At 41.0% G+C, this 20,954-nt stretch overlaps 1 protein-coding gene across 1 annotated transcript; it reads right to left on the bottom strand.

Moving 5' to 3' along the window:
* Positions 1-256: 256 nt before the first annotated feature.
* On the bottom strand, positions 257-2,227 carry LOC128833083 (protein vein-like). Its single transcript, XM_054020987.1, has 2 exons — positions 1,825-2,227; positions 257-790 (listed from the first exon to the last, which is right to left on the bottom strand). Exons 1-2 carry the CDS (start codon positions 2,222-2,224, stop codon positions 297-299), a joined length of 894 nt encoding a protein of 297 aa, XP_053876962.1. The 5' UTR covers positions 2,225-2,227; the 3' UTR covers positions 257-296.
* Positions 2,228-20,954: the final 18,727 nt, after the last annotated feature.

The raw sequence follows: 20,954 nt of genomic DNA, 5'->3' as shown, positions 1-20,954 counted from the left end.
ATCACACCATGAAGCGCTGTGCATCAGAGAAGCTTTGAAAACCAGTTTCATGGCTGGCCAGGCTACCATGTGAAATATCTGTTTGTTTCTCCTTCATGAAAACCCTCCCCCTTTACTGACTGATTTTCTGTAAGGAACCCACCCTGCCCCTTCCCCCATCTTTCTTTCAAACCAAATAAAGTCACTATCATTTAAAAATCATTTATTCTTTATTAATAGATTAGAAAAAGAGGGAGGGAACCCGGGTGGTATTTGGGAGGAGGATTGCTGGGAAGGAAAAAGCCACAAAGAAAAGGTTAAAAAAATGACAGCCTTTTGCTTGGGCTGTCTACTGGGGTGGAATGGGAAGGTGTACGGAGCCTCCCCCCCCGCGTTCTTACACGTCTGGGTGAGGAGGATACGGAACATGGGGAGGGGGGAGGGTGGAACAGGGGCTGAAGCGGCAGTCTGTTTTCCAGCAGCCATTCCTGAACCTCCACCAGACGCCGGAGCAGCCCCAGCGCTGCATCCTTCATCCTCTGGTCTTCCTGCCGCCATCTCTCATCTCGATCGTCTCTCCTCTCCTCACGTTGGTCCCTCCTCTCCTCACGTTGGTCCCTCCTCTCCTCACGTTCACTGACTTCTTTCCTATACTTTGAAACTGTTTCCTTCCACTCATTCAGATGAGCTCTGTCACTCCTGCTGGATTGCATAATTTCAGAAAACATGTCCTCCCGCGTCTTCTTCTTACGACGCCTTATCTGTGATAACCTTCGGGATGGAGGAGGGAGGCTTGAGGAATTTGCAGCTGCTGTAGGGAGGGGAAAAAAGAGAGAATTGTTTTAAAAGCTACATTTTGCAGAACAATGCTTATACTCTTTCACGGTGACCAACACTGTTCACATTACATAGCACATGTGATTTCTGTGCAAGGTCGCATTTTGCCTCTTAATGCTGAGTGCCTGTGGCTTTGCTGCTAGAGATCACAGGTCTGGGCAACAGAATTCGGCTTGCATGCGGCCATGGTAAGCTTCTGCGCCGTGCTTTCCCACATACCAAGCATAGCTTGTAGAGTGCTGCAGAAGCCTGGCCAATCTCAGCCAGTTGGGGGGGGGCAGTGTGGTGGGGCTTGTCTGGGCCCCTTCAGGCAAGTAGAGTGCTGCGGTTTTTCTGTTAACATTCAGCAGCACCAGAAAACAAACTAACTCCCCCCCCCCCCCCCGCCATGAATTCTCTGGGATGATCACGGTACCCCTCCCCCCACCGCGTGGCTGGTAACAGGGAAGATCCCTGCTAGCCAAACGCGAAAAACTCAGGGCCAATTTCCCATCTGCGCTTGGCTAACTGCAGGGAAGGATTTATTTTCCGCCACAGGCAAACAGCCCAGTAGGAACGGCCACCTCTGTCCCCTTAATTAAGTTCCCGTATTTCAACCAGGTTACCAGGAGTAATATCACTCTCCTGAGGATTACACAACAATATAAAGAACGGATGTTGCTTGAATGCCAGCAAACACCGGGACCATACGCTGCCAGGCTTTGTCAGGCAATGATACCAGATTACTTGCTGCAAGCATGGCGTGGTCAAGTGTCCTACCATGGAGGAGGGAATAAGGATGCACTGCCCAGAAACCTTCTGGCAAGGCTTTCGGAGTACCTCCAGGAGAGCTTCATGGAGATGTCCCTGGAGGATTTCCGCTCCATCCCCATACACGTTAACAGACTTTTCCAGTAGCTACAGACTTTTCCAGTAGCTGAACTGACCGCGAATGCAAAGTCAGGCAAAGTAATCATTAAAAACCGTTTGCTTTTAAAACAAGTTTTATATTTTAAAAGGTAAACTCACCTGAGGTCCCTTCCATGGGGTCAGAGTCTTGGGTACTGGCTTGGGAGGCTTGGGAGGGTACTTCAGTCAGGGTGATAAAAAGATCCTGGCTGTTGGGGAGAATGGAGTGCTGTGTGCTCTCTGCAAGCTCATCCTCCTCCTCCTCCTCCTCCTCCTCCTCTACCCCATCGGCAGAATCCTCAGGCATCGAGACTATCCCCGACCCAGAATCCACGAACAAAGGTGGGGTAGTGGTGGCAGCCCCCCCTAGAATTGCATGCAGCTCGGCGTAGTAGCGGCATGTCCGCGGCTCTGACCCGGAGCGACCGTTTGCCTCCTTTGTTTTTTGATAGGCTTGTCTGAGCTCCTTGACCTTCACGCGGCACTGCTCAGAGTCCCTATTGTGGCCTCTCTCCATCATGCCCTTGGAAATTTTTTCAAAAGTTTTTGCATTTCGTCTTTTAGAACGAAGTTCTGCAAGCACTGAATCCTCTCCCCATACAGCGATCAGATCCAGTACCTCCCTCACGGTCCATGCTGGTGCTCTTTTTCGATTATCAGCCTTCATGGTTACCTGTGCTGATGAGGTATCTGTGGTCACCTGTGCTCTCCACGCTGGGCAAACAGGAAATGAAGTTCAAATGTTCGCGGGGCTTTTCCTGTCTACCTGGCCAGTGCATCCGAGTTCGGATTGCTGTCCAGAGCGGTCACAATGATGCACTGTGGGATAGCTCCCGGAGGCCAATACCATCGAATTGCGGCCACACTAACCCTAATTCGAATTGCTAAAATCGATTTTGGCGCTACTCCGCTCGTTGGGGTGGAGTACAGAAATCGATTTAAAGGGCCCTTTACATCGAATTAAATGGCGTCGTTGTGTGGACGGTTACAGGGTTAATTCGAATTAAAGCTGATAAATCCGAATTAAAGTCGTAGTGTAGACATTTTCATAATGGGCATCACCTGGGATATCATGCCCAGTGATACTCTGAGAACTGAGCCAATCAAAGCACCGGGGGCTCAGGGCGTAGTTATAAATATAGGAGTTTAAGACAGCCTTGTGGACTCAGTGGTTGATACATGTAGGACCAAGAGATGTGTCCGCTGTGCGGTCTAGGTCCCAATCCCAGTACCACTTTGGATACAGGCGGGTGCTATTCCAGCTTTTACTTACTAGGGAAATGCTGCCTTAGGAATAACGTTTGGTCCACTGTGGTGTTTTATGGACCTAGAGGAAGCGCTGGGATGGGAGCATGTGTTAACCCAGAGACTACATGGACTTTGGAGTTCCATTTAGTTATCATCTAGCTGCTTCAAACTGGGATTCTGTCTCCATTAAAAAGAGAATGGAGCGGAGCTGAGTGAGGTGAAGGTTTGCAAATTCTTACCTGATTTTATGGGGAGAAGATATTGCCCTCTAGAGTGCAAGCCTTATAGAGATCTAGGGAATAACTATTTCATATGCTGATCCCAATCCCTGTACCACTTTGGATATAGTCTTCTATTTCACCAGCAACTGAGGACTAGTCCACTATTAACAGAATGCTGGGATGCTGCTAGCTGTGGAACTCCCCAGACTGTTTGTTTGCAGACAGGCTTCTGAAGTGTTTGAAAGGACTGAGATGCTGCTTTTCTTCTCATGCTCTCGAGAGTACAGATGACACACTCCACATATTATGAGCACACTATAAAGTGTCAGAAATCATCTCTGAGAAAAGATCAGAAGGGAATGTGTTTTGATTCGTGTGCTAAAGTATAGAAATATAAATGTTATGCTGAAGCCTTATATTGGAAAATACGTAGCAGCAACAAAATGGGGAAGTCTGTATGAGGAACACCAGTAGATTTACTGCCTCACAGATTTGTTTAAAAGATATTCATAGTATTCCAAATACTATTTACCATGTTTTGTATTATTTATAACGTTTCCTGTGTACATTAAATATTTGTTTATACTAAGAAAGGGTATGTACTCTCTCTTTGAAGTTGACTTGGAACTATTAAGAGCTGTACCTAAAACTATTAGGGTTTTAGGTACAATAGCTCTGGCAGAGTAATGCACTCTGAAAAGTCAGAGCTCTGGCCTGTGGTTCAGCAAAGAGCTAAGTGGAAGTGCAGAAAGAGGCGGAATATAATAGTGATATATCATACAGCCTCAGCTTCCCCTTACCCATTATGAATCATTTGCAATTTGAGTTTATCTTTTCTCATTTCGTTGACAATTTCTCATTTTCCAGAATTGCAAATATTTTTGACTTTTATACTCCAAATGGGATTTTTATTACTCCTGAAAGTGGTGACTTTTCACTCAAAATTGAACATTTCAGGAGAGACTAGGCCCATTTTTGAGCAGAGGTGAATTTGCAATGAAAAGCCTGTTGTTTTTTATTTTATATGATATTGTTTTAATGAGAAATTGTGAGGAAAACCAAGATTTTGTGGACAATAAATGTGGACACTAAATGAAGATTGGAAGAATTTCCTTGAAATTCAACTGCAAAGATTTTTGGTCCTGACTTAGAAAACCATTCCGATTCAGAACACCACTTAAGCATGTACTTAATTTTAAGCATGTACTTAAATTCTATGGAGGTCAATGGGATGCGGGATTGTGCTTAAGTGCTCTCACAGATAGGGATGGATTTAAGCCCATGTTGGTGGCAAAGGCAAAGCAAACTTTATAAAAAGCTTTGTAGTAAGTTCAAAAAAACAAACTAAAACCAGCCCATAACCCAGGGATCCTTCTTCCCAGATGTACCTGGTGATAAGCCGATAGACATCGTCCTGTCCAAAGGATAGTCGACTAGCCCCTCCAACTCCCCTCACAGTGCCCTGTTCAGATGGAAGGAACATCTCCTTTCCCAGGATTCATTCTGGCTGCCTTAGAAAGAGGGGATCTTTGTCAAGCACACTCTTCAAAGCTCCATGCACACTCTTCAAAGCTGGACAGAATTACAGCCACGGGGTCTTCTTAAACCATGCACTACTACCTGGGCACCATTCCTTTGACCCCAGGATTTGTTTTCCTTTGTGCTCTGAACATACATTTGCAAGAAATACTGTCAGAATAACATGGTCCCAGAGGCTTCCCTTTTTAGAGATAAAGAACCAGTAATGTGCTGAATGCCATCCGCTCCCCCTCTTTCAGTGGCAGTTGATGGCGCTCAACAACTAGAAGGACTGAGCCATTGGTTTGTAGTTTTACCTTTGCTCATCAGGGTTAAGCAGCTCTTGTCATTCAAGAATAACATGCCAGCATTTGGCCCAAATTAGGTAGAATCAGCTCCAACTTTGTGATGGAGGCTGCTTCTAAATAGTGCTCTCCAACAGGTGTAAGTTCTTAGCAAGAGTAAATTCATTTCCACCTGCCTAAGGCTTTGCAAGCTGTACAGTAGCTGTATCAGCACTGCTTTCACTTATCAAATTTACATTCATAGTAGCTAAATTGTTTTGAAAGTGCATCACAGTGTGAAGCCCCTTTCCAGCTCTGCTTGATGTTCAGAAATGCCAAACATAAACTAGAAAAAGGGTATGTATTTGTGACGACTGGTAAAGCAAAAAACAAGAAAAACTGTTTCTCTAAATGGACAACTTCAGTCCTGCTTAAAAAAAATCTGAGCATTTAGATACATATATGAATATGTTTATTATTATTAAGGATATTCACAGTCAAAATTGCTTAGCTTTGGGGCTGCATTTCCAAGTTTGAATAGTAAAGTGCCATCCACTAAAATATGCTAAATTCCTGTGGTATAATTTTTGCTGGACTGAAAGATTTGAAGTGGGCCAGCACTATGAAACTTGAATGCCTGAATTTAGGCCCCTAAATAAGTGACCTACTGGGCAAAATACTCAAATGGTATAAATTGTCATTACTCAGGAAATTCAACAGGACTCTGACTGCAGATGGTTGGACAATGTTTTTTCCCCAAAGAAAAAGTGTTCAGTTACAATGAAAAACTATAAACCAAAGTATTTCACCCACAAACCAAAAATATTTCAATTCTGACACATCACTGCAATTCTTCATGGGAATTGTAGTTCAAGTGCCTCATGCTCCCATTGTCCTCTGTAGGCTGGGCTCAGTGGTTCGACTGCATCTCCCAAGATGCACCACAGTCTCCTCTGTTGGTGAGGGGAAGACAACCATCATGGCCCTTTCATGGCTGGGATTTATCCTGGGTTAGCTCCATCTATTACTAAAATGGAGGCATGATGCACCCAATCAGCAACTCCCATGCGGCACTGTGACAGCATTTCAGAATCAAAACTTTTCAGTTTTTGGCTGGAAAATGAAATTTTTTTGTTTTTTAGGCATTCAGTTTTTCACATAGCTTTGGCCCATCTGCAATCAATTTTAAAGGAAAGGACAAATATCATGGTATATTGTGATTGGAAAACCTCACGAATTTCAGTCCATTTTGCTAAGATTAAAGGTTATCCTGGGACTGGAAGGAAGGATTTCACAATTCTGCAGAGCATCTTGGGGGGAGGGATAGCTCAGTGGTTTGAGCATTGGCCTGCTAAACCCAGGGTTGTGAGTTCAGTCCTTGAGGGGGCCATCTGGGGCAAAATCAGTACTTGGTCCTGCTAGTGAAGGCAGGGGGCTGGACTTGATGACCTTTCAAGGTCCCTTCCAGTTCTAGGAGATAGGATATCTCCATTATTTTTATAGAGAGTTGTTAATTGTGGGCCCTGAACTACAAGAGCAGAGTAGCAAGCCACTTGATTGTCATCAGAGTTGAAAACCTGAATGGGACATAGGATCCATCTCATCTCTTGCTGCAAACACTGCACTGATGAAGAGTTTTAGTAGATCACCGAGCTTTCCCAAAAGGGAAGACAATACAAATGGTAGAAAATGGAGTTGGCGGAACTGGAAGAAGTAAAGGCCATACTGGGATTTCCACTAGCTGAACTAGATAAATTCATGGAGGTTAAGTCCATTAATGGCTATTAGCCAGGATGGGTAAGGAATGGTGTCCCTAGCCTCTGTTTGTCAGAGGGTGGAGATGGATGGCAGGAGAGAGAACACTTGATCATTACCTGTTAGGTTCACTCCCTCTGAGACACTTGGTATTGGTCACTGTCGGTAGACAGGATACCCAGCTGGATGGACCTTTTGTCTGACCAATATGATCATTCTTATGTTCTTATGATGATATTTTAACTTAACTTTCCTGAACCACACAAATGATTCAGGGTGTAGGGAAAGAGAATGTCTTATTAGGATTAATTGGTTTAGTAACCATATTTATCCTCTGACTGTTAACAAGTTTGGAATACTATATATTAGGCTCTCAGATACCATGGTGATAGTCACCAATATAAAACCATAGATAGACAGAAATGTGCATGGGTAGCACTATTATGCCATCAATATGTTAAATATGAATCTATTATTAGTAATCTTATTTTACAGATTTTTTTAATGTGCCTCCTTAATATTAGTCTACTTCCTCATTAAAGATTGATCAAATGCCAAAATGACCTTAGTAGTGCAACACTACATTAAGTGACATACTGCACTATTTACATAATATCTAGGTATATGGCCAATTGCTTAAAATTTAGTTCAAGTAATGGGAACCAATATCCTCTCTTCACATTCAACTGGCAGGTGATTTGAGTCCTGTTTCAGAATTTCCAGAGATAATTACAGCAAATATACTAACAATGGTGCATGTCGGTTTAGTTTAATTCAGACATTTTAAGTCCTTAAATTTTGGAATGCATTCCCCCCCCCCCCCCCCCCCCGCACTCATCCTCTAAAACCATTATCCTATTTAAATTGTTAAAAGCTTGGCTACTGTTACAGCATAAATCAACATGCCAAAAGACCACTCAAACCAAATAAGCTCATTGTTGAAATTCTATGTAACTTTTAGAGCAATGCAACACCTTTATTCATGGATTGTTATGGAAACACACAAACATTAGAAGTTTGTACTTACCACATGTTCTGAGGAGAGGAGAAGAGACACTTCATACCATCTTAAATGCAATTTCAGTTTACAGACTCATAAAGAGTAGCATCACCCTGTGGTTCAGTAGCTCTCATTTAAATGAATCCCTGTGATCACATTCTTAATTCACTGGAGTTCCTGTCTTTCCTTAACAAATCCTGTCATGCCTTCTTTCTCCCAAACAGTCTGTCTTATTACCCAGTTGTCTGCTGAATACATAGGCATAATTTGCCCTGATGCATGACTGTGTTCTTATAGTGGTGCCCATAACTGTGGTATCTGAGTTCCTAACAAAGAGACACTGGATATCAACAGCCTTGGAAAATAATGAATTGTCAACATATTTTCCGATTGTTGTTCTATTTTGATGCACACTATAAGTACAGCAGATCACCGGAGTACAAGACCTATGGGGATGTGATTTGCAAAAAAGAACTAGATGTTGATACTTTTAAAAATAAATCTGGATTTTATTGAGCCTGTTTTCAAAGCAGTATCAATCAAATCCTTTATCTGCAGAGAACCTCAATCACGTGAGATTTGAAGTTATGAATTAAGTTACCAAACATGAATGGTACTCAGTTTGTAATAATTAGTAAGTATAAGTGGACTGGAAACTAGTTTCTAAGAAGTCATAGCATAAAGCCAACAGAAATGGTGGTGGTTGGACAACTAGTTCAGCAAACAACTTAACAGTTTACAGGACAAGTTAGAAAATCAGGATAGCATGGCATGTTCCATAAAAGGCAGTGCATAAATATTACAAAGGGTAAAAAAATATCAGTCAAAACTGTGTTTCACTGGGAAATGTTTATTTTATTTTTATTTTTTTGCCTAAATAAAATGTTTCTTGGGAAGTATCTGCTTTCTGTGGAAAATTGCAACTGCTGAAACCCCCAAAACCAAAACATTTTGGTTCTTGGCAGAAAATTTCAGGTTTTGGTCAAAAACTTTTTGGTTTTCCTTTTCAAATTTTCCACCACAGAGGAGGGGGTAAATTCTTTGACCATCTCTGATAAATATACAATTTCTTCTCCCTTGCTCCACAATTTCATATTTTATGTAATAAGGACTATTAAATATGCTTTATTATGGAAGAAGGGAGAGGTAGAGAAAAAGTGTTGTATAGTAAAATTAAAAACAAGTTTCCATCAATGAAAGCTTCTTTTTTCACAAGACATGAACTTCACATGCAATCACCCAGCTTTGCAGTGAGTAGCCTGGGAGCCAGAAAGGGGATATGCTTATGATGGGAAAGGGCATTTGGCACCAAAAATCTGATTTATTTCCTTATTTTTACAAAACTGTTTCATTTTATCCAGTGGGAAAACTGTTTTCCAGTGGAAATTTATGGTGTTTAAGAAAACAAGTCAAATTAAGCCACATGTTTGTGGGGAAAGAATGTAGGAGTTTTTCATACTGGTTCAGACCAAAGGTCCATCTAGTATCATGTCTCTGACAGTGGCCGTTACTATGACCTACATCACATGAAGGTCCAAAGAACTTTGTATGGACAATTATGGGCTTCATCCCACTCCTATTTATATTAATGGTAGAATTCCCCAAGACTTGGTGGCCAGGATCAAGTTGTATATCAGTTTCACATCCCTCTCCAAGCAGTGCATGCTCAGTTAGATAAGTAGCAGATAACATACAACCTCCATAAACTATATACCTTTGCAGAGGTGTTGCCAAAGTCCCTACGGTAAATTTTATGGATATTTCTGAATAGCAATAGTGATAGCTAAGCCACTGAAGAGCTCGGAGCAAAATTCTGAATTTGCTGAAGAGAGGACAAAGATATACTTTTTTCTTTAAGTTTTAAAATAATAAATCTTACAAGGTTTTATGTTTTTTTACCTAACACTGAGCACATTTAGTGCAAATAATCGTTTGATATTTAAAGATACATTTATTATTTTCATTTCCAGTATTGCAACATATTATACATTTGCAGTGTTGTTCTAGCTGTGTTGGTCCTTGGATATTAGCGAGAAAAGGTGGGTGAGATAATATCTTTTATTCAACCAACTTCTGCTGGTGAAAAAGACACGCTTTTGTGCTACATGGAGGTTTCCTTCAGAATCTGAAAACAAGGTGGATGAGGAAGAGAATCTCTGTGTAGCTCTAAAGCTTGTCTCTTTAACCAACAGATGCTGGTCCAATAAAAGATATTACCTCACCCTGTCTCCAACATATTATACAGTCCATCTAATTTTTCTATTCATCTTTAATGAAATGCTTTCTTCCAGCATTATGCATATATTCTTGGATACATACACACACACCAAATCCAGAGGAAAAACCTTTATAATATTGCTACATAAATAATGCCAGGTTCTCAATCTGCAATTACCCTGATCCTTTTCCGGAACTTTCTTACAATTCTAAACAGCTGAGCAGTTGTAATACAGTCACTGATTCACAATCTTTTTTCACTTCCTGCACTGTTTAGGAGCAATGGGATGGATCTTATCTGAGGAATCTCAGATAAGATGAATATTTCTAGTGGAAAAAAAGAAATTTATTTATAGTTATAGAAGAAAAATCTCTTCTAAATAATTGCAGTATAGAGTGTTGTGAAGATACAGAAGATGCAGAAATTGTGTTCTAGTTTCTACATTATTTAAGAAAGGTAATTCTCATGTGGGCTTTGGTTAGCATATTGGAGGGAAAACATACAATTTTTATCAATTTCTTTTCATGTTTTTGCTAGCAGAATGTTTTTATTTGTATGTGTGCTAATATAATCAAATAATCTTTGAAGTTCTGAGTTCAAGTGATGTACCCAGGGATTCAAACTCTTGTCTCTCTGTTTAGGTACTTATACAACACCCAATCACAGAAGCATCTCCATGATGTACAAATAGTGGTTAATGTATGCTTGTAACACTTCACTGAGGTTGTAATAAATGAGGGGTGGTAGCTCCCTTTTATGGACACCCAGCCAGTCAGTAGCTATAGAATTCTCCTTAGCAGCTCTACCCTAATTGCCTTAACTGTAAAGGGTTAAGAGAAGCTTACCCTGAGTTGGCACCTGACCAGGGAACCAATAGAGAGGTTGTACCCTTTCAAATTGGAAAAACTGCTGAGGGGGAGGGAGGGCTGGAGAGAGGGGAAGGCAGCAACAAGCTGTAAGTTTAAGCCAGGTATGGAAAATCATCCACATCATACCTAGAAACTCCTCATTTGGAACCCCAGAAATGTAAGTAGCACAGGAAAAGTTAAGACAGATGTGATTAGGAACCTTTTTGGTTGTTTTGGTTTGTGGATTCCTCTGTGCTAACCGCAGGTGCTTTTGTTTTGCTTTAACCTTTAAGCTGAACCCTAAGAAAGTTATTTTGGTGTTTAATCCCTAAAGTCTGAGTTTTCAGATGTGTTTCTTTCTTTCTTTAATAAAAGTTACCTTTTTTTAAAGAATCCTTTGATTCCAAAGTCCTTAGACAAGGGATTGGTCTGTGCTCACATTGCTAAGGCAACTGGTTGTTATTTTATTCTTAAGCCTCCCCAGGAAAGGGGATGAAGAGACTTGGGGGGATATTTTGGGGAGATCGGATGCCAAGTGACCCTTCCCTGAATATCTGTGAAATCACTTCGTGGTGGCAGCAATATCTGTCCAAGGCAGAAGACTGTGTCTTGGAAGAGTTTTAACCGAAGCTGGTAGAAGATAAGCTTAGGGGGTCTTTCACGAGGGTCCCCACATCTGTACCCCAGAGTTCAGATTTGGGGGAGTATATCCTGACAGAGGTAGTGAGGTATAGTTCCCATTTTACAAAAAGGGAGCTGAGGCCTAGAGGCTCAAGGTTTTTAAATGTGTCTAGGTGCCAAGTGGAATTTTGAAAAGCCCCTAGTGCCTGGGTAGATGCTTTTGAAAATCCCACTAGGCACCTATCTGCCTCTTTAGGTGCCTAAATAGCTTTAAAAACCTGGCTCTAATCTGGTCTGACTTGACCAAAGTCACCCAGGACCTATGTGGCAGAACAAGGAATCAGCCCAGGGATCCCAGTTCCGTGCTTTAGCCACTTTCCTCTCACTCCTAATGAGATCCCAAGGAACTGGACTGAGGCAGGGAAGGATAACAATTAGATAACAATTATTTCTACAATTGGACTTAGAGTTAGAACCTGAGTTGTCCATCATCATTTAAATCAAAGATAGTCCTTACCAAACTGAGACTATGGAACAACAGAACAATGTTGTCTGCTTCTGAAACTATTTTAAATTGGGAGCTGAATGAAATGAGGAAAAACTATATCATCGGTTTCTCAACTGTGGACTCTGGCTTCCATTAGACTCCATTGCAACCATTAGAGTAAATCATAGAACCATAGATTTTAAGGTCAGAATAATGATAATCTAATCTGACCTTCTGCTTAACGCAGGCCATAGAATTTCGCTGAATTTTTATTGCACCACACCCAGTAACTTGTGGACAAAGTAGTTTGTATCTTTTGGAGAGAGAGAGAGAGAGAGAGAGAGCGCTAACCTTCATTTAATTGTGATGGCGAAGACATGGAGAAATAAGGGGCAAGACAGACATGGCACAGAATCTAGCCTATGTAGCATATAGCCCAGCTCCGGAGAGAGTTACAAAGGTGGCCTTTACACCCCTCTGATGCTGCTGGGCTGTCTGTGTTTATGGCAACCTGAAGACTGTTCTAAATTGAGACAACTGCCAAAGACTCAGAGACTGATTCCCCCTGACAATCCCCAAATCTGATAAGTAATTCTTTTCCACCTACTCCCTACACCAACAGCAGGAAATGAGGTTGGCATAATGGCCACTGCATGCCTATATGTTATTACACTACTCTGTGCTATGAGAACATCCCGCTTTACATTCGAGTGATTGTGCTGTGGTCAATCATGTCCGTTTAAAGGTCATTTTGCAACAGAGATTCTAGGCCAGGGTATGCAAAGCCATGTCAAAATGAAGAATAATAGGTGAAAATTTCAAGCTACTTTGAATCTTAAAAAACTTCTTTCTATTTTAAAGGTCATGTACATATCAGTTTTCATTCTCAGTTACTTTGCCTATCCATTTAGATGTAATGCAAATTTCTTTAGTAATAATCAGAACAAGCAGAGACAAAATATAGGAGGGTAGGGGAGAACCTAACAAGATATTTCTGTGAGTTGTTAGTTTCTATTTTTGCCTTTTAGTTTCTTTCTTTCTACTGAACTTAATTTTGGAGCAATCTTTTGGGAATCACAGTGGAGTCCTTGTTCGCTTAGACTTGACAAAATGCTTCTTTGATACGGCATCTGCTTCAGAATTTCTTCACAGAAATTTGTCCTCCTTTAAAGAAAGAAACTGACCAAATAATTATTTCAAATGTGTACAAACAACGAATAGTGAGGCTGATCTGGACAATATATGTATAAATTCTATACCATGAAAAAAAATTATTACTTCATTCAGTTGCATTACATTTCAAAATACTTTCCCCCACCCCAAAAATGTCTATTCCAGCAGTCTAATTTCATCCTGAATGGGTCAGATCCTGGCTGTACTGTGTCTGCTTTGCGCTACTGCATTGGGATTGAAAGCTGTTAAAGCTGATCATGAGAAGATCACTCCACTGTAGGAGGGTTTTCTAATTGCATAGATCCAGTTTAGCAACTCTAACAGCACTCATCTTTTTTCAGCCATTATAAACAGCATAGCTAGGGGAAGAGGGCATGGACTGGAGATCACTATGGCTTGCTGCACCCTGACAGCCATATCAGTCCTTTAGGGTTATTGGTAGCCAGTGCAAGTTAGAGAAGGTGTCAGGAAAAGCTGACACTAGAAAGAGGGAGTGGAACTACCACAACACTTTTATTAGAGCTGATTGAAATTTATTTGTCAAAGCTTTTTTTTATGAAATAAAAAAGTAGAAACCACAATCTGAAATTTGCTTAGTAAAAATGTTCAGTTTTAGGTAAAATTGTTGGATTTTGATTTTTGAAAACTGAACGTTTTTACCAAAATCTAAGAAGGTCGTGCTTTTTCAGTTTTGTTTTTTGTCAAAAAGACAAAAAAAAAAAATTCATGGGAAATTTGCCCATGAAAATTTGTCATTTGTCATTAGCTCTAATTTATATGCCAAATCACTGTGTTCATTCTCTCCCTGTTATTCATCTATCGTATGTACTGTACATGTGAATTCAGCTTTCTGTTAACTCAGTATCTGCCTATCACTTGCAAATGAAGAACCTTTATCCAAAATAAACACATCTGCTCACAAGTTGTTTACACCATGTTTAGAGTTAAACATAACTTGGATGCTTTGATGAAGTCATAAGCAATTTACCAGCAGCGAATTCCCGCAAAGCTCCCTTTGCTACAGAGTCTGACAGGCCTGCCAGACCACACTCCTAATCTATTCTTATGTTCCTAAAGAACGGATTAAAACATGTCACATCTCTATTATACACATTCTTTTAACCCTGAATTACTTACACTGGCCTCAATATGAGGCAGATAGTCCCTCTGAGAGGAGATTAGGAAAGATACTAATCTCTAGAGACAGGGCCGGTGCAAGGATATTTTGCACCATAGGTGAAACTTCCACCTTGTGCCCCCCCACTCCTTTTACCCTTCCCCCTAGTGCATCGCTTATTATAAACTTTCAAAAATGAATTCTGCATAATGTGGCATTGTTCATTAGAATTAATACAAAGGGGTCAGAGAAGATGATCACAACAGTCCCTTCTGGCCCAGGGGAACCTATGAGCAAGGAGGAGGCTAAGAATGCCGCCAGCTCGCAGGGTCTCTAAATGTTCCCAGGCTCTGAGTACTTCGCCCTCCAGTGGGGACCCAGGGGCAAGGAGGGGAGAGCCAGCCTCTGCCAGGGAGCAGGTGAGGATCTCCCTGGGGATCAGGGCTGGCTCCCCACATTGGCACAGTGCCACCGGGGGAGGAGGAGGTTGGTGTTTGGAAGCGACACCTACGCCAGCCCTTTCCCCTCCGTCGCACTGCAGGGTTTAGCTTCACTTTCCCTCACCCCAGGAGACGGCTGTGCCTGGCTCCAGGCGTGGCGCGTTGGAGAGCGAAGCTCACCTGAGCTCAGGACTGCGTCCTGCCTCCCCCAATGGCTCCATCCCTCGGCCGTGCTGGTTGCCACGCCCAGCCAGCTGTCTCCTCCTTGCTCCGCCGCAGGCTCCCACTGACCGTCCTCACTCTGGGGGCAGGTTTGTTATGGAGGCCTCGCTCCCCGCCCTGCCCTGCTCAGCTGACTCCCGTGATGGTGGACACCGCTTTTTGGCACCCCCAAATCTTGGCACCCTAGACGGCCACCTAGTTCGCCTAGTGGTTACACCAGCCCTGACTAAAAATAAAAACTCCTTTCTCACTTGCTCCAGAGGACAGGAAAAGAAAACTCCCTGCGATTGACAGCTAGAGAAAGGACTCAGAGATCAGTTTTAATTTCAGAATTATTTAGTACAAAATATGTATGTGACTGATTACTGACTCTGAATATATTATCACAAGTAACATTGTGCTATGTGATTGTATTTGTATACAATACAGCATTGTTTACAATGTGTATGCTGAACATATACTGATTGCTAATAAAACCCTATTATGCTATATAAATTCAGTAATCTCAGCTTTGTAACAGATACTGTTCTTCACTAGCAACTACTTTTCACCAGTTAGTTTGTTCCTGAGTGTCACCAGAACAAATAAACTTTTTCTCCCCACGGACAATCTCAGTGGTAATTTGGGTGGGGATGGGAGGGAAGGACCGCTATTATTTTAAAATTATTCTTTTAAAATTCTTGTTCTAGTTCCAAGAATTCACAGCCAGAGTTGTGACTCCATTGTGCTAGGTGCTGTATGAATTCAAAGGAAGATACTTATCCCTCTCGCAAATGTCTTGCAGTCTAAGTCATGAACTGCCTGATTATCAATATTATTCCTTTCAGTTCTGCATGGACCTGTGCTACTGTACCCTTTGGTCCAGAGAGATTCCATAAGACCTCTGTAGTGTGGTATACCCATTTTAGCTTCCCCAGTGCTTGGGACTTTGCCAACCCTAAGTCAGTAGTGATTAAAGACAGTGTGTGAAATCCGAGCCCCATTGAAGTTAAAGAAAGTTTTGAAGTTGACCTTAGAAGTCCCAGGATTCAACTCCATAACTTAACAGAGAGAATAAAAGCTTGTATAAATAATTTACATTTGAAACTGTCATTTTTTCATCAGAGCCTTCCACCATAAGGTTAATTACTAGTACAGAATCATAATTAACACAGACACAACAGTAGTGCTGAGGTGGTAACATGTAATGACAAAACCAGCAATCTCAAATTTAAAGCCCAGACAATTTATTCTTAACTTCATTTTGTTCTATCTAAAACTTGGAACATCTCTGGGTCATAGCATGGTGCATTTCTCTAAGAGGCCCTTTCAGTATCCACAGACATGGCAAAACGTTTTGAAAGAAAACTGTTCATTCCAGCAATCCTTGTCAGCTAAGTGCTGATTTGCCCCCCATCACTATAGTATTAGAACGCCTTATGAACATTGTGCTGCACCTCCCATGTATCCCTTAAAGAGGTAAAACTGTCCGCCTAGAACACCCACATGGCTGGAGTTCTGGGAGAGGGTGTGTTTAACCTATCAAGGGAGTCTGGCCAGGGACGGCAGTGTGCCATGTGGTCACAGCTGTGATAGATAGAGGATATGCACCTTTACAGTGTGCCTAAAGGATACAAGTAAGGAACAGTACCTGAGCTCTGTTCAGACTCTAGAGGCTTAAAACATCCAGGGCTGGCTCTGCTCACAGGAGTCTGGTGAGTGGCCCAAAGAAGGTGCTTGAATGGATTGCCAAATAATGTAGGTTGACCAGATAGCCAGTGTGAAAGATCAGGACGGGGGTGGAGGGTAATAGGCACCTATATAAAACAAAGCCCTGAATATCGGGACTGTCCCTACAAAATTTGGACATCTCGTCACCCTAGTTTAATCAGGATGAGAATTGTTGTTTACCATCTGGCTGCTAAGGGCCAAATTCACCTGCCCAAGCCCATCAAAACTGATATGATTCCATGAGTATGACCAGGTGTTAAAGTAAAGGGGAGGGGCATGATTTGGTTAGTATAACTCTCACTTTACCTCTTAACAGAAGGTACGGTTGCCAATTTTGGATTCCTGCGGGGTTTATCATATGATATAATATGATATATCCTGGAAGGTTGGCAACCCTAACAGAAGGGTAAGTGCCTCCATCTTCCCTGTATTGTCTGTGCAGTGCTCATTCCCCCTCTTCCTTGGCTGAAGCAGTGAGAGCTCCCCTTCTTGTTCCAATCCACTTTAACTAGTGGATATTTCTGAGTGCAATTTGGTTCTCAGGCTGCTGGGCTGAGTAAAACAGATACAGTTTTCTTTAAGGGTGGACTGAAAGACAGGATTTTGAATTTCCATTTTCCTAACTCTTGTTGGTTGGTGTCACACCCATAACATTCTTTAAACATAACAGTGAGTTGATAATCTGCATTTATGGTGTTTTTTAAATTGAAAATACACCTCTACCCTGATATAACGTGACCCGATCTAACATGAATTCGGATATAACGCGGTAAAGCAGCGTGCCGGGGGGCGGGGCTGCGCACTCCGGCAGATCAAAGCAAGTTCGATATAATGCGGTTTCACCTATAACGCGGTAAGGTTTTTTGGCTCCCAAGGACAGCATTATATCGGGGTAGAGGTGTATACCCCTTATAGAAGTATATGGGGAAAAAACCGTCAGACTATGACGGCATGTTTGGACCTGTTATGCTCTATTATGCTACGGAAATACATATTTATGGATTTTTTTCCAATGGCTACTTTATAAATATGTATTTAGGGACATTTTAAATGACCTGGTAGACCAACAGCACCTCTGAAGCAGTTTAATTTATATCTAAGAACTTTGCAGGGCACAGATTAGCTTGACAGTTTTAAATACCGTTTCATGTATAAATGTGCTAAACACTTCTATTGGGTCTGTAGAATCAAGATTTACTTGGGTATTTCTTGTTATTAGTTCCAATGACTCTTTTAAAAAAGCCATTCAGCATTAGCGCTGAAGAAAACAAGAATTCCATTTCACAAAAAATGTTGAATTTTCAAAATTTGGTTTCATTCTGTGGCACGATGAAAACAAAACCTTTTTAAATTTTTCATGCTAGAATAGCCAAGTGGTTGGGGAACTCCCTGGGGAAGTGTGAGATCTAAGTTCAACTTTCCGCTCTGTCACGTTTGGAGCAGCAATTTGAAGCAGGGTCTCCCACACCGCAGGTGACTACCCAAGCCACTTGGCTATGGAGAACAGATCTCTGTTTCTGCCCCAACAACGTCTCATGGAGGTGAGAGTGGAGCAATACCTGGCTATATTCTGTTTCCACTCACAGTGGGGCAGAGATGATAATGGGACCTGGAGTATTGGCTGGAGCAGCCCATGGTGCACAGATCAGGCCAGTTGCTAGAGAGATCAGGTAGAACTCCCGAGTCTGGTCCCACCTGTCAACCACTGCAGTTGCCAGTTGAGACACCTGGCCCAGGGAAGGGGCAGGAACACATGCACAAGTCACCAGGATGGAATGGGGAACCACGTAGGGCTCCGGCACCTCAGCAGGGGGCAGGGTTTGCAAAAGAAATTCAGAAAGTACTGCTTTATAACAGTTTAAAAATTGGATTATTTTTCATGTCCTTCTTAAGGGAAAAAATAATCTTTTTGTAGCATTTGAAATTTAAAAAAAAAAATGTTGAAATGCCAAAATTTGGAAAAGTTTGGCCAGATTTTGTAAATGATTTTCAACAATAAATACGAGAAGACATCAATTTTGTGTGGAATGTCAATAACTTTAGGACTAAAATGAATGAAGTCCTTCAAAATGAGTGATTCCTGAAAAGTATGCATTGTTATGCTTCAAATTCGTTTAGCATAGGTATTTTTAAAAAAAATTTAAACAAAAAGATGATAAAATACAAAATTGTAAGATAGTTTTACAGGTACTCTTAACTGTCATTTGATTCCTGTTTTTGTTGCAAGGTGTATTTCCTCTTCTTGTTCATGTTTTCATTTCCTGATTGCTTCTAGTAGCACTATAGGAAGTGACAAAGTAAGTGAACTTCTCAGAGTATACTAGAATGTGTGTCTGTGCTGAAAAGTCACTGAATGGCCAGAAGTGAAGTGCTTCATTCTCATGTCACTGATCTGAGATGGATTTTGCTGCTACTGTGGGATAATGAAAGTCTTGATTTCTGCTCAGAATTATGCAATCAAAATTAAAATGATCCCATAGAAACCCATTTTTTAAGATGTGCAAAAATTCCAGGATAACATTTTTGAAAGTGTCTAAATGACAGAGTAAGACAATGAAAGTCAATTTAGACATAGTAAGTCATCGAAGGTCAATGGAACTTAGGGTCGTAAAGTCACTTCAGTGCTTTTAAAAATTTTACCCCTTAACTGATAAAAAAATAAACACAGTAAAAATAGAAAACAAAATCTGAAATCCTCAGACATAAAAATGTATATGTGGTTAGAGCACTAGCCTAGGACTTATGAGAGCTGGGTTCACGTCTCTACTCTGCCACAGACTTCCTGTGTTATCTTGGGAAAATCACTTAGGCCTAGATCCTCAGAGGCATTTAGTTTCCTAATTTGCATTGAGATCAGTGGAAGTTAGGAGCCTAAATACCTTTGAGATCTGGGTCCTACTCTCTCTGTGCCTCAATACTACATTTGTAAAATGGGGATAATAAAACATCCCTCCTTCACAGGGCTGTTCTGAGGATAAATACATTAAAAGATTGTAAGGTGCTCAGATACTGCAGTGATGGGGGCCGTATAAGTTCCTAAGATAGCTGGAACAGATGGTCCAACCTTTTTTAAAACTAAGATTCACCATGTGACCTTCCACATCCTTCCATTCTGGGCCTGTAAAAGACAGCAAAGAACCTTATGAAAATAATCTAGTATGACTCAGAAAATTAGAAAGGTGGAGAATAGGTAAAATGGCCATATTTTCAATCAAATTCAAGACATTCTTGTGACATTGTTAGGGGTTACAAAATATTCATTTAAAAAGAACACTTTACAAAAAAAAGTGTGATCATGTTGCTAATTCAGCTCTTTGCTCAACAGTGATCGATGTCTATTTCATCAAGTGGAGGATTCTTTCCACTAACTTAGCTTTCTGAGTGTGCTTATCATGAAACATTGAATAAGTGTCTTTAATATTCACTTTGAGTTAAGAACAACTTTGATAGATTCTGCACTCAATGGACTTTTCTCTTCACTCTAGGCACTGTTTATCATACTGAACATCCATTTCACTATATTGTATGTTCCTGGTATAAACAGATCAAATTCTACTTGGTGTAGTAATATGTCTTGAACAAATATTTTGTAGCTATAAATATTTCAGACCTCTGCTTGATTAAATGAAAAACTGAGGTATTTTCAGGAGAAGCTCCTTGGGATGATGATAGAACTGGTGTAGTTGTAACCGTGTCAGTCCCAGGATACTAGAGAGACAAGGTAGGTGAGGTAATATCTTTTATTGGACCAACTTCTGTTGATGAGAGAGATATACAGATGGATGTAGAGACCTAAATCACAAAAAATATTTATCCCTGAATACAGATTTCAGTACTAAACTTTAGGCAACTATATTTGAAGAATGTGACAAGCTTGTCTTTCTCACTAACAGAAGTTGGTGTAATAAAAGATATTACCTCACCCACCTTGTCTCTCTAGTAGAACTGGGACATATGGCCACTTTAAGAAAAATGGAGCTTGAACAGAACATCTGAAAAGAATAAAAAGGTTAAATATTTTTTTATGTAAATGCTGATATAAAGTCCTTTACTGCCATGTCTGGGTGAAACAGCACCATTTGTCATCTGAAAAGTTTATATCAGAGAAAGGGAGAAATATGAATTTACATTTTAAGTGAGAATCATTTGGAGGAGATACTTGGAAGCCAGAGAGACTGTTATTATGATATAGGGAAATTTAATTTAGTGATCACCTATATAGATTAAAAATTAGTTTCCAAGAGCCATTTCCCATTGGTTCTGATAGGCTTGTCCCCATTTATACTGATCAATGGGCATTTTGTTCTAAGGATGAGAATGAAAGTAATTTTTTCGGTTTTCTTTTTTTTACTGAAGGGTAGAAAAGACCTTCACACCTTTTTGAGTTG

Source organism: Malaclemys terrapin, chromosome 2, assembly GCF_027887155.1.
Source record: "Malaclemys terrapin pileata isolate rMalTer1 chromosome 2, rMalTer1.hap1, whole genome shotgun sequence".
In the NCBI taxonomy this organism is placed as follows: domain Eukaryota; kingdom Metazoa; phylum Chordata; order Testudines; family Emydidae; genus Malaclemys; species Malaclemys terrapin.
Note: the sequence above shows the minus strand (reverse complement) of the source record. Positions and strands in the feature narration are given on the sequence as shown.

Coding starts and splice junctions, on each gene's coding strand:
- LOC128833083 (XM_054020987.1), bottom strand. CDS start 2,224: ATGATGGAGAGAGGCCACAATAGGGACTCTGAGCAGTGCCGCGTGAAG. Junction 791..1,824: donor CCCCATGGAAGGGACCTCAG/GTGAGTTTACCT, acceptor CCCTCCCTACAG/CAGCTGCAAATTCCTCAAGC.